Here is a 14130-nt window from a genome sequence, read left to right as displayed (position 1 = left end):
AAAGTACCTGCCTACTAAAGTTATATGTATATTGACAAAATAATTGTATTCAATTTTTTATTAAATAAATTACATAAAAAAGTTTCAATATTAAAGTAAATTAGTTAAAAGTTCTATAATAATTATATTATTTTTTATTTTTCATAATATATGAATACGAATAGCGGTAGTTTTTAGTCGAGAATACGGGACATTTTATTTTCATCATATCCATCATGGAGTTCACATAAATTAAATCGCCAGCGAAAACGACTATGACGTTTTTAAGCTTTATAAAAGTAACAAAATAATGTACCTATTATGCTTATTAAAATAATCTAATAATTATCATGAACCTTTAGTACACTATACAAATAATCACATTCACGATCGAAAAATCCAACAGCATTACCCTGAAGATCTTTTAACCATTTTACCGTTTTACCAATAAAAATGGCAAATTCATTTTCAAAATACTGGGAACATACGTTGAAGTTTTGTATTCCTTCATATCTGTAAAATTATTATTCGTATTAAAGAAATAAATCAGCCAAATAATCTACAGAAAACCTGTGAAACGATGTTTTATCTTTTTTTTTTGTTTTCGGGAACAAATTTTACAGCGTTTTATTATCACAAGACGGCATTTTTTTACTAAAATTGCAAACCCTTTTTGACGTATTGCATGACACTTTATGCGCTATAGCACTGGTGCAGCGACGTATTTGTTTTTGATTTCGTATTTTCTTTGACAAGGGCGACGGGCGGTTGTCATGCTCCATCTGTACTTTATTTTGTAATCTAAGGAAATAGTATGTAACGCTAAAACAATAAAAATGGCGGCAATGGCAAATTAGAATCGAAAATCGAAATACGGCCACGAGCAACACACGAGCAACAAAAGTTTTTTTTTAATGTTACCATATAATTAAAAAGTTACCGGTGAAACTTCGAACCATAGATTGATCGTAAATAAAGTTTATTTTTGAACGATAGGACATGACCACTGACCGAATAAATAATTGTGTCAGTCATTGCTCTAGAAAAACTTTATTGAGAAAAGCCGAGGAAAATCCCCTTTTAAATTATATGTGTTACAATTAATTGCTGTGATGTGTTAAAGCGAAAATGTTTTCTGAGTGCTATAAAATCACTTTTGTTTTTAAGCTATTGCATAGTTTCTATCGCGGGCCTTGAGCGCGGGGACCGATTCGAGAAATTCCATAAAGAAAAAAACCTCACGCTCCCCACTCCGACATTTTAAAATGTGCTGTTTGGATTAGGATAACAAAAAAGGTAACAGAAATCTACCTTGGCTGAGCCAGGCCTAGGTACCTATAGTTATTCCTCCTCCACACTACTCGCGAAGTTACTCGGCCGAAGCTGTTGACTGAAGTCCGCGGTGCTATACTACACACTCGTTCAACTTCGAGAGGAGCGCATACGTTCATATTCAGAACGAACTTGGTAACTTCGTGCCCTTTGACTCGGGCGCAAAAACCGACAACAAAACGGAAGTCGGCCGAGGCGAGGTAAAGTTGGACGAAGTAAGCTGAAGTGCCTCTCTACATTATTCTATTCGTCTAACCTCGTTCAACTTCGCGAGTAATGTGGAGGAGGCATTACAGTCGTATGATCAGGTTACAGTAAACAAGAAAATAAGTGTTGAAGTATATTAATTGGGTATAATTGCAAACAAAGAGTAGGACAACGGACAAGTAGCAACCTGTGGACTTCCTGTGGATAATACATATAATATCTTGTATAAAGCTTGTATATAATATCTAAAGCAACTTATGAGCAAAACACCTTAGACAAAAAACAGAGCAAAATAATATTAATATTTAATAATAAAGTATTACTTTATCTGTTGATTTTTACCATAGTGTCCAAATTATTATTGTCAATGTCTTTCATATGTCTGTGATCTGTCAATTCATTTTATTTTTGTGGATTTTTAATTGTTGCGGATTTGGTGTTGGTGATGAAATTTGAATGTTTATAAAAGTTTAAATTTTACATATCTTTTGGATTTGTTTTTCTTCTTGATAACTGGTGTTTTATGTCTATCATTAGATATGTGTGTCAAGCTTAAATTTTTGTAAAGTATTATACACGGAAAAATAACGCAGTTTATTTTACTTCTCGTACATCTTTTTGAGATGAAAAATGAATGATAGTTCGGATGTTATCCACTGGTCGGAACCGCACTGCTCTAAAGATGCTTTAACCGACACATATGGTTGGTTTCTGCAATTTTTGCTTGCAGTTTTAGCGTTTACATGTTTGATAGGTGAGTTGCGAGATCAGAGGTGAAGGTTGAATACTAATACAATTATGATACTATCGAATTTTTTCTGCTATGTCGATGTAAAACTCATGATATACAACCTTACTTCTACAAGCTTATCTTTCTATGTCATATAAAATTGAAGTTAAAATGTTTCTGTAAATGGGTAACAATTTTTAGTACATACATGAATATCCTCAACAGTCTCTTACAACCAAGTTTAGCTCATAATCCACTAGTAAATTAAAAATCTCTTAGAAATAGAAATTAAAATAATTATAAATGTTCTACTTATAGGTAAAAGATTCTGTGAGCCACGCTATGCAAGAAGACCATGGTTGATTTGGTTCTATGATACATCGAAGCAAGGTTTGGGAGCGTTAATTATACATGCGGCTAATGTTTGGCTATCTCCATATCAGACAGGAAACCCATGTACTTGGTAAGTTTTGAATACAATAACTTGTATGAGCATGCTTAGTGTAAAGATTGAAAATTAGAATCCGAACTTATTTTTAATATATTAAAATATTATTAAAAACTTATTGTTTCAATATTACAAAACGACGTTTGGCACTCGGGGACTGCCGCGGTAAAGCTATTGCATGCTATGCCTTCAAGCCACACCTCCGCCCGTGGGAGTGGGGAGCGTGTGGTTTTTTCATTACGGAATTTCTCGATTCGGTCCCTGCGCTCAAGGCCCGCAATAGAAGCTATGCAATAGCTTAAAAGCAAAATTATATTTCAAAATGTGTCTACAATGTACTTACATATTAACATATAAAATGGATTACTATGAAATATTTAACCTTCTGGTGAAGAGTAATATATTACTGTCCAAAGATCATTTTTAAACTGTAGAAACAAGAAATATATCACAATAATTAATATTAAAGTTTTTATTTGATTAACAATTTTATGTATAGAAGATGTAATGTAACATATTAAATACTCTTATGAATAATTATATTTTTATTATTTGTTACAGGTACATTGTAAATTTTATGCTAGATTCTACACTAGGGCTTCTTATAATATGGGCGGGTATAAGACTTGCTCAATACTATGCAAGAGTCTATGATATACCACTTATCAATTTTGGAGAATATGGTAAGTGTTAAATAAAATATAATTCTTACATACTACTACACATATTATGAATTAAGTTTACATAGGTACATTGAGTCTTTATAACACTAACATTGTGCTAATTAGAGTAAAAGTAGAAAAAAAATTGGTATTTTCTAATGGTTATGACCATTCTCATATTATCTTCATGACCTCAAGATGAACCTTGGCCTTCTTTAGATATAAAACAACACAAAAATGTTCGTGCAAATAATACGTAACTTTCTCTTTTCATGCTCTAAAGTCTAAAGTTTACATAACTTGAGAATTCAGTAAATACATGATATGTTGAAAGATCCACACAATTATACAATCAGTTAAACAAGTCTCGGCCGATTCTGTTGGTACACATGGCAATACACATTCGTACTGTAACTAAGAATTTACTAAAAATTGATTGATTGCACAAAAAAATTATTATTAATTAATTACTATTCATTAATTTTGTTGGAAATCCTTGAGGGAGGCCTTTGTCCAGCAGTGGACGTCTCACGGCTGAAACAAACGAATAAGCAAATTAATTATGTTGTTGAGATTTATGTGATTATTTTTTAAGAAATTATGATTACAATGTTTCAGAGGTATCATTGTGATTTCTTTCTATTGTATCATATTACAGCATTATGTTTTCAACATGCAGTAAATAAAAAATCTCGAGATTGCAAACTGTCGAAAATCTGTAAAGAACTGTAACATTCGCTTGCATGTATGATGATTACCATTTAACAGTGTTGAATATATTACATTTATTTAACCAACTAGATATAATATGTATAGATAGCCCGCGGTTTCGCCTGAGTTTTCGAGGAAAACCCGCATAGTTCCTGTTCCTGTTGGATTTCCAGGATAAAAAGCTAGCCTTTGTCTTATTCTGGGTCTTAAACTACAAAACAAATTACATTGTAATCGGTTCAGTATTATTTGCGTGAAAGAGTAACAAACATCAAGCATCCTCACAAACTTTCGCATTTATAATATTAGTAGGATTTATACAACTTTATATGTTACAATCTATTAAGTTTACTGAAGTGAATATACGGTACTCTCATAGGTAAACCACCAATGTGTTCAGCGTGGCTCTGCCAGTGTGTGCTGTACGCAGCGCTGGCTACGTTCGCTAAGTCCATGCTAGCTCTGGTTCTGCAACTGCCGATCGTTCAAGCTGTGCTCTCAACGTTGAGATTGTCACCGGTGTCCGATCCACGGCTTGAACTCGCTGTTGTTATGCTCATCATACCTTTCTTTGTTAATGTGAGTATTTTTTAGTATAGTGGTAGTTAATGTTTCTATTTTTTTAGTACATTACAGAGTATTTTTTAGTATAGGCAGTCTAAGAACCGGTGGGGGACCAACCTTCACTGATCTCATAACCAGATGATTTTTTATCAAATATAATTTATAAACAATTAAGCCTATGATAACTTGCCTATCAATAAATGCTTTATGTAGTGTAGTCATTGAAATAATTAACGTAAGAAGTAAGAAGTAGTTAAGTAAGAAGGGTAAAAGGAAAGGAAGAGATAGAGATTGATGTCTTTACAATAATATTATTTAATCAAACAAACAATAAACAATAAAAATTCAAATAATTGTCTGATCAAAATACTAAAGACTCAGAATTTGATCACATAAACATACCAATGTGAAATCATCATCTATAATTAATTAGTCAGTACTCTAATTAGGAGGATATCATTATCTCTAGCTAAGATAAAGCAAAGTCCAATAAATGTTGGCATTGCAAGGACATAAGTACTTAAAGTAGAGTTTCTTATTGAAATGACTCCACTATAGGACTGAAAATTGAATTACGTAAAGAGAACCAGTTTTATAATGCAATTTTACATCTAGGGTTATTTAAAGTATCTGGTAAAGCATTATGTACGCCTTTTAGTGTTCACTAGCTGTGCTCCGCGGTTTCACCCGCATTACTCCGCTCCTGTTGGTCTTAGCGTGATGATATATAGCCTTCCTCGATAAATGGGTTATCTAACACCGAAATAATTTTTCAAATAGGACCTGTAGTTCCTGAGATTAACGCTTACAAACAAACAAACTTTAGTATAGATTTGTTCTCCTGTGACCTATGATAATAATTAAGTCCACATGTTTTGATATCATTGAATTGATAACCAATTGAAATTTTATTTACTTTGTAATGTTTGTTTATTCAGCTTGAAAGATAAATAATTATTCATGCTTTCATATTATTCCATTAATTATTTTTTTTCATTTTAAATTGAAACTTTTATTACATCGTCTCAAACTTGTTGGTCTGTGTAGCGCATGTCGCGTGACGTACGATAATTATCGTACAAAAGTTTCACTTTTACCGTGGTTTCATAAAACCACACAATTTTTTTTTATTTTTCAAAAACTTTTTTATCTTTTCAGATTCTCATATTTTGGGTAACAGATAACTTCCTTATGTATCATCCGCGAGGTGTCAGCACTAAATTAAAGACAAAGGTAAATAATAAATATTAAATATGTATCTATGTATATTACCTATGTAAAATAACAGGATTATAATGAAGATAAATTATGAAAACTGAATGTAAGTACCTAATATTATAAATATTAAAAGTAAAATTAATTATTTTTCAAATCATTATAGAAAGTTAACAATTGAATTATTTACATATTACAATTTTATCATGGACTTACTTATACACTAGCTGTTGCCCGCGACTTCGTCCGCGATTACGTCGTTTTAGGTCATTCGTCGTTTAAAAAAAATACGTGACACTTTATTTTTAAATGTTCTTAATTGTCTCTTTTAAAATTTAACTACATTAAAATTGAAAACTCTGATAAGAAAATCTTAAAATAGGAGAAAATCGAAAATCTGAGGAAAACATGAATGAATGTGATTTAAATTCTACATTACTTAGTATTTCAAAATATAATAATCTAAATTAAATGTAGATTAACAGTTTGAGCGCACCGATATAGAATATGTAGCTAAGTATTAAATTACGTTAGTTTACATAGTAACAAAACAAAAACACGATGACTTTCTTTCGCGCTCGGTACCACAAACTAAGCATGTTAATGGTACGTGGCCCGCGTCACTTGACCCCCCGCGAGTTCCCCTCCGTTGCTATGCGAAAATACATTCGTCGCCCTGCTGTAGGAAAAATTGTAATACTGTGGCCTAGGCGTTATAACACGCCCAGGGAGTTCCTGAGTACCGATAGACATCTATGCACCCTATCATTTGTCAAACGGTCTTCATATTGAGTAAAAGTTTCAGATTCAGAGTGTTATAGACAAATATAATCAGAAAGCTTCGAACTCCTAAGCTATCGGAAGTTACCGTGTTATTGTGAGTCAACCATAAAAGATAGACATTTATGATGTCGGGAGATATTTTTTATATAATAAGGAGAACATTTCTTTCATACATGATTTCTGTGTAGCTTTATTCTGTGTACCATAAAGGTTGCACACGCGACGAAAGCTTAAAAATGGAGTTACTGCTCTGCTCAGGAGTATGAAAAATAATTGTACCAAGTTTCGTTTAAATCCGTCGAGTAGTTTTTGTTTCTGTAACGGTTATACGGACAGACAGACGGACAAAAATTTTACTGTTTGCTTCTTTAGCATCAGTGTCGATCCCTAATCACCCCGTGATAGTTATTTAGGAAATATATTTCATGTACAGATTTAATATAAGTATACATAATAGGTATATTTAGATTCCAATTTCCATGTACCTAACGTTAAATTCGACTATACAATAACTAACAGACAACGCAGGTTACTCTCGTTTCCGTAGGTAAGTTGAGGCGGTTACATATTCGGTCCTCATAACATCACTTTTAGTGAACGAAACGACAGCGCGGTTTAATTCGATGCCAACACCATAAGAAAAAAGGAAATATTTTTAATTGTGAAAAAATATTATGATTTACACTATTAACACTATTTTAATCTATATTATATTACATATAATAAATCTGTTGAAGGGTTAATTCTGTACATTGAAAATATTGAAAAAATAAATAGCAGGGGGTGTTACTGGATCGATACCAAACCCAAATATTATGTGATTAAAAAAATTTTTGTCTGTCTGTCTGTCTGTATGTGAAGGCATCACGTGAAAACTAACGGTTCGATTTTGATGAAACTTGGTATAATTATACCTTATTATTCTGGGCATAAAATAGGATACTTTTTATCCCGGAAAAATACGTAGAAAAAAAAACTAAATCTTAATTTTTTCCGCGCGGATGGAGTCGCGGGCGGAAGCTAGTATAAAATATATGGCTGTGAGTGTGTAAAAATAAATCCAGCTAGTTTCACATCACACTTATGTTTATAATTAGCTATACGACATGAAAATATACATATTAATTACCAAGCAATAATCATACAGGTAAATACTGAAGAAAAGTATTAACAGTCAAAGTTTATTTTAGTAATAACATTTAACAACATGTCAATGATGAAGAAAATATAATAATTATCAACGAACAAACCTTTTCTATAATACTTAACACAGCACATTTTTTAAATTATCTTGCTCAACTCTGCTCAAAAATTTGAGGGTTTTGTTGGAACTTTAATGTGTCAAAACTATGATATATCTAAACTACGATACAACTTGCATGCGGAAATGCTCATTACAATCAGTAAATTTAAAGAATAACTAACAACATACTATTCAATTTTATTGAGCTGATTAATATCTTTTGCCTGGAAGAGATCACCGCCGCCAGGCCGCCGCCTAATAAATATACTGTGTTTTCTTATAAAATCGTAACATACTTAATTTCTTTTATCTACTAAATTTTAATAAATTTATAACTAAATTCTTTTTATCTAAAAATGAGCTTGAGCTTATATTAGGCAAAAGTATACATTAACTTTTTATAATTTCAGGACCGCACCTTAAATGGGGCGTCGTAAAATATGCCTACGGGTTATTAATAGAGAAATGATACACAACAAAGTTATGTTGGTTCCATTTTATTTATAAAATATAATGAAAATGGACAAATATAAAACATATTGTGTAAAATGATTAAAAATAAATAAATGAAGCAACTACGATTCAAAGAAAACATCTTTTTCAGTGTGAAAATGCTCTAAGCAATCCTGGATGATGAGTCATGTACTCTCATCCCAGTACGGTCGGTGCCTCGATAGCCATAACGATAAATATTATAATCAGATAACAGCAAAGTCAGAATAAAAATCATAACTTGTACAGTTGTGAGTGCAAAATTTATGTTTCATTTGACAATAACATTTTTTCGGTACTAAAACGTAGTATGTAGTTTGATATATGGTTGGCCGCCCCTTCTCTCCTTCCTGAAAAATATCCTCCAAAATTACCCGAGATACTTCCAATGATTGAACCATACGTTGGACATTAACTTCAGTCAAAAATTGACGAAGCGGATGATTACTAATTTCCACTTAATCCTCGCTGCCACTATCTTCATCATCAAATCATCAATTTTCAAGTGGTGTTGTAAAATTGTCAGCAGAAATAGTCTTCCAAAGGCGATATAATTTTATGAATATTGAATCTGTAAATAAAAAAATCAAAAGTTAATTGTAAATCTATAAAAAAAGCTACTTACAAATAAAGTTTTATCAACAAACTACTGTTCCCAACGCACCTCAAAATCTTGTAAAAGTCAAAAAGAATTCATCATTCTATTATTTCATTCTAAAAGTGTAATAAAATACTTTATAAAACCAATAAAATACACGAATTGCTATATTATAAAAAATAAATACCTATAAAAGTAATAACTTACCTTTTGTATGGTGAAAATTCACAAAACACGAAGATTGAATTTGATATTTTTGGTTTTATGACATTCAATTTATAAAGAATAGAAACATTCGATCACGAAATTATGCGGGTTCGAGTCCCGCCTCGTGATCGAATTTTTTCTATTCTTTATAAATTTATAAAACTCGAAGATTTTAAAAATGTAACCAATGAACGCAATCAATGTTAGATTAATTGTAATGGTGTCTAGTTTGACTTAAAATAAAAAACATCTACCTACCCTCACTTTTAAAAATGTAGTATATTCACACGAAATATAAGCGCACCTTATAGGGAAGGGAAGGTATGGGTTAAAGAGTTAAAGAAATAACATGATTATATTTAAATTATTAATTTTCAACAGTATGTTCAGTAGTGTTAACATGTAAATTGATTTGATTTTTACGAAATCTCATAGATGGCGCTGTTTCAAATTTGTCTTTATACTACTAAATTCATTAAACTGTTTCTCTGCCCAAATTACGTAAATGACATAGTTTTTATTTTGTAAAGCTAGATAATAGCATGGCTTACTCGAAACCAACATTGAAACATGAGTCTTTAGATTGTACGCTGTCGTAGTACACGTAATATGTAAGAAAAATAAAGGTTCACAGCTCCTCCCCCGAAGGTGATATCATGATAATATGTATAAACTATCCTCACCCGACCTCTAAGGAATATTCATGCAAAATTTGAAGTAAATCTATTCAGTACTTTCTGAGATTAGCAAGGAAATACATACAGACAAACAGACAAACAGACAAACAGACAAAAATTCTAAAAACTATGTTTTTGGCTTCTATATCGATTATAGATCATGGATTATGTATTCTTTTAAAAAAATATTCAATGTACAGTTTTGACTATCCTACGATTTTATTATATGTATAGATACTATGAAATAATGTACTTAGGTATAATATTAAATGCGGAGTTGATGTAATTTGCACACCATTTATGGCTAATGTGTTGATTCGTAATGTAATTTGTTATCTTTGTACCAACACACATGCAAATCAAGACATTTATTTATTTATTCTTTATGAGGTCTGACAGAGAGACAAACAATATTGAGATAATAATTATTAAAACCGACCATTTATTTTCCATTAATTATATTATTCATACAGTTAACGTTTTTATTTTGCAAATATCTATACATATAATAAATCTGTAGAAGGGTCAATTCTATACATTGAAAATATTGAAAAAATAAATAGCAGTGGGTGTTACTGGATCGATACCATGCCAAAATATGTGATTAAAAAAATTTTTGTTTGTCTGTCTGTCTGTCTGTCTGTATGTTCAGGCATCACGTGAAAACTAACGGTTCGATTTCGATGAAACTTGGTATAATTATACCTTATTATCCTCGGCATAAAATAGGATACTTTTTATCCCGGAAAAATACGTAGAAAAAAAATAAATCTTAATTTTTCTTAATTTTTCCGCGCGGACGGAGTCGCGGGCGGAAGCTAGTGTATATATAATAACGTCACAAAAATATGTTATGCTTTATAAAATGTTCAAAATATTTTCCTACATTATGCAAGTCCAATTTAACATTTCAAGAATTACAAGAGAAATCTTTAACAACTACTTATATGTAGAATAATAAAACATGGGAAAAAGAACAGTTGATAAATTAAGTACTTTAAATAAACGAATCGATCGGCTGCATACAAATTAATTATTTATTACCGATTGGCGACTGAATGTCGCAGTTATGTTTTATAAGACATTGTTTATCTATTGGATAGTGATTAGTGACATATTATGCATTGTCGAATTGTATGGATTATTTAAACTAATATATAACACAGCTTAACAAAATACACATTTTCGTTTCTTGTTATCGAAAATTTATTGATACCAACATAATTTTAAAGTGATACACAAAATGCCTTTCTTGCAGAGATTATTATCTAAATGTATAAGTAGTTTAGCAGTGTATTTTGGATAGCTCATCTTTATTTTATCTCAAGTTCATAACACCATTATATAAAATAATAGATAGCACAAACTAATATTATTGTCGAGATAGCATTACGTTCTGGTGTCTGATCTAATTATATTCATAATATCAATTATTAATATTTATTAACAATTATAATAAAAAAAATATGCAAAAATTGATTAATGTAAAAAAAAATGTTTCTTCTTTACATATTACAGACAGCGCCTCAATAAATACTTCTTCAATAGCTAAATAATGACGCAAGTAAAATTAAAAATCTTACGTGTCAATGTTGTATTAAATTTGGTGGTAATAATATAATGAGCAACATGGCTCATTACTAGGATTTCAATTGTAGGTCAAGGTTATTAAGGTTAAGGTATAAGGTTGGGTGAACGTGCAAAAAATCGAAGTTGTTCATTTTATATTCATAGCACATACCAATTTTCTTGTAATATATGACGTTTGTTTATTGTTAAGCAAACCAAAGACAAAAAGTAAAGGCCCCAAAATAATTAAAAAATAAGTTTTGAATTTTTGAGTTTCAATATTAATTAAAATTTCGCATATTAATAAACTTACATATATTTTTTCATTCATTACAGGTGCGTTACCAGTCCATAAAGAAGGATAAGACCTGTTCTGATGAGGAGGAGCATTCGGCTGATGAACGTCTTCTCGGCGCGAGTGTATGACCAACGTTGAAGCCCAGTGCATTACGGGCCTAATATCTTAGATAAGTGCTCTACTCACATCACTATAGTTATACTTTTTTTTTGCGCGGGAAATACATGGCCATTTACTTTTTAATATTAAAAAAAAATCACAAAAAGAAACAACCAACTGGCCGATAAAACAGAATTCGAAGAATAGAATGAGATTGATTGATTGGCTATGTGCTGATAATTCGATTTTTAATAACGCAGTAAATGTGTTATGTTTAGTGATATTATCATACTTTTTTTTAATTATGTATTTTATGCTCTATTTCTTTCAAATAGTTCAGACCAAAGCGTAGCCCGGCATTATCTAATTAGCAGTAATGATATAAAAATCGATATTACTATGTATATACATCAATGTTTTTAAATTGGTAAAATGAGACCTATAAATATTTTGTATATTGATGTTTTGAAAGCGGTTGTCTGTGCGTAAGTTATGGTGCTTTTTAATGAATATATTGTATTTATTTAATCACAGCTTGTAATGGATAATAATAAGGATTGTAAAGTTCAATCAATGTTTCTCCGTAAAAGCAAATAATTGATATTTTTGTGGCGGAATAATAGCTTGTCTTTAGTTAAAGCATCCGATGTTGAACAATAAACGTATTTTTGTAATCTATGAAATACTTCTACAGAAAGTTCTGTAAGATTTCATCTGTATAAAATTATTAAACAAAATTCGTATATTATGCTATGTATATTGTTGAGATTTAAATATAGCAGCTCTTATTTTGTATATTTTGACAAATTTTGTGCTACTTCGGCACATGCTTTTATAAATACATACAGTGGTGGTCACATAATTAAAGACACCCCCTAATTGACCATAAATATTTACATTAGGAACTACAATTATCTGAAAAAGTTACTTAATCTAGTATTATTTTTATTAAACTATACAAGACAATGTGTTCTTTAAAATGAGGGACATAAAATAGTTATATTCCTTGTTAGTTTCGACACTTGCTCTCTGTGGGAATGTAACACAAACTTTGTGTACGTACGTGTAGCTGGCCACTTAATTAAAGACAACAAGAAATGCGTTATAATTTTTTATAAATAAAAAGAAACAGCATTGTGCTTTTCTTCGTTTTGCCGCGTAATTTCATAAATCGTTGACACTGCATAATTATTTTCAGTATTTTTAACTTTTAAAATTAAAATTCATACGTTTAATAGTTTTTATATCAATTATTATGGTTAAAAACAATAGTTGAGACTCGTCGTCCACAAGAAAAATTATTTTTAACTTCCATTATAATTAAACTGTTCCAAGAATATGGTTATCAATGCTATAGAACATGTCAAGATATTCCTCACGACCGACAACGTACCCAGAAAAGCAAAACCAAGTGAAACTACTTGGCCGAAAGATTCAAAAATGGTGTTGTTGGCTAAAAAAGATCAATTTAAAGGGTCGGAACTGATACAAATCAGAGTTGTATGGTGCAGCAGGCTTGAAGGGGGGTCTGCAAGGACAATTAGACGGAGACTGTACGAGGAAAACTTGCACTGAAGAGTATCTCGGAAAGTACCACTTTTGAAAAAACAAAATGTGAAGGCAAGATTTGACTTTGCTACAAAATACGAACACTGGACTGAACAAGAATGGAAACATGTGCTGTTTTTGCATGAAACTAAGATTAATATGAGTAATTCTGTTAGAAAAGAATATGTAGGACGCCATCTCAATAAGAAAATGGATCTAAGATACACTAATAAGTAGTCATACATGAGGGTGGCAATATCAAAGTGTGGGGCCTTTTTTTCTGGACTTGGCGTTGGACCTGTCAAAAAGACAGAAAGCAACATGGATAAATTCTAGTACAAGTATATTTTAGAGCAATCCATGCTGCCCTATGCGGAGGAAAATTTACCTTTTGTTGGGACTTTTCAACACGATAATGATCCTAAGCTCACAGCAAATGTAGTGAAATGCTTGTTAAGGAACCAATCTGTAACTGTTTTGGATTGGCCCCCGGCCTACAGTCCGAATTTACATCCGATCGAAAACTTATGGAATCAAGAAAGAAAGAAGTCGTGGCAAAGCGGTCAACAAACGTCGACTAACTTTGTAAAGCATTTTCGAAGAATGGAACCAAATTAGTGATGCAACTTGTACAAAATTAGTTGCTTCAATGCCCAAGAGATGTAAACCGTCACTACTGCCAAAGGACATGCAACCAAATATTGAAAAGTGTAAAAATATTTTGTAAATACGTCAGACATTTTGTGTTGGAAAAATAATCTCATTAAA

The 14130-nt window shown here is 31.3% G+C and overlaps 1 protein-coding gene across 1 annotated transcript; it reads left to right on the top strand.

Moving 5' to 3' along the window:
- The first annotated feature begins 1910 nt into the window (after positions 1-1910).
- Positions 1911-12649, top strand: LOC123699072 (store-operated calcium entry regulator STIMATE-like). The gene is made up of 6 exons (XM_045645937.1): positions 1911-2272; positions 2567-2711; positions 3258-3379; positions 4449-4648; positions 5792-5866; positions 11754-12649. The coding sequence occupies exons 1-6, from the start codon at positions 2149-2151 to the stop codon at positions 11841-11843; spliced, it is 756 nt and encodes a 251-aa protein (XP_045501893.1). The 5' UTR covers positions 1911-2148; the 3' UTR covers positions 11844-12649.
- Positions 12650-14130: the final 1481 nt, after the last annotated feature.

The sequence above is a fragment of the Colias croceus genome, chromosome 17, assembly GCF_905220415.1.
Source record: "Colias croceus chromosome 17, ilColCroc2.1".
NCBI classification, from domain to species: domain Eukaryota; kingdom Metazoa; phylum Arthropoda; class Insecta; order Lepidoptera; family Pieridae; genus Colias; species Colias croceus.
The sequence above is the reverse complement of the archived record's forward strand: the minus strand, read 5'-3'. Positions and strand labels throughout refer to the sequence as shown.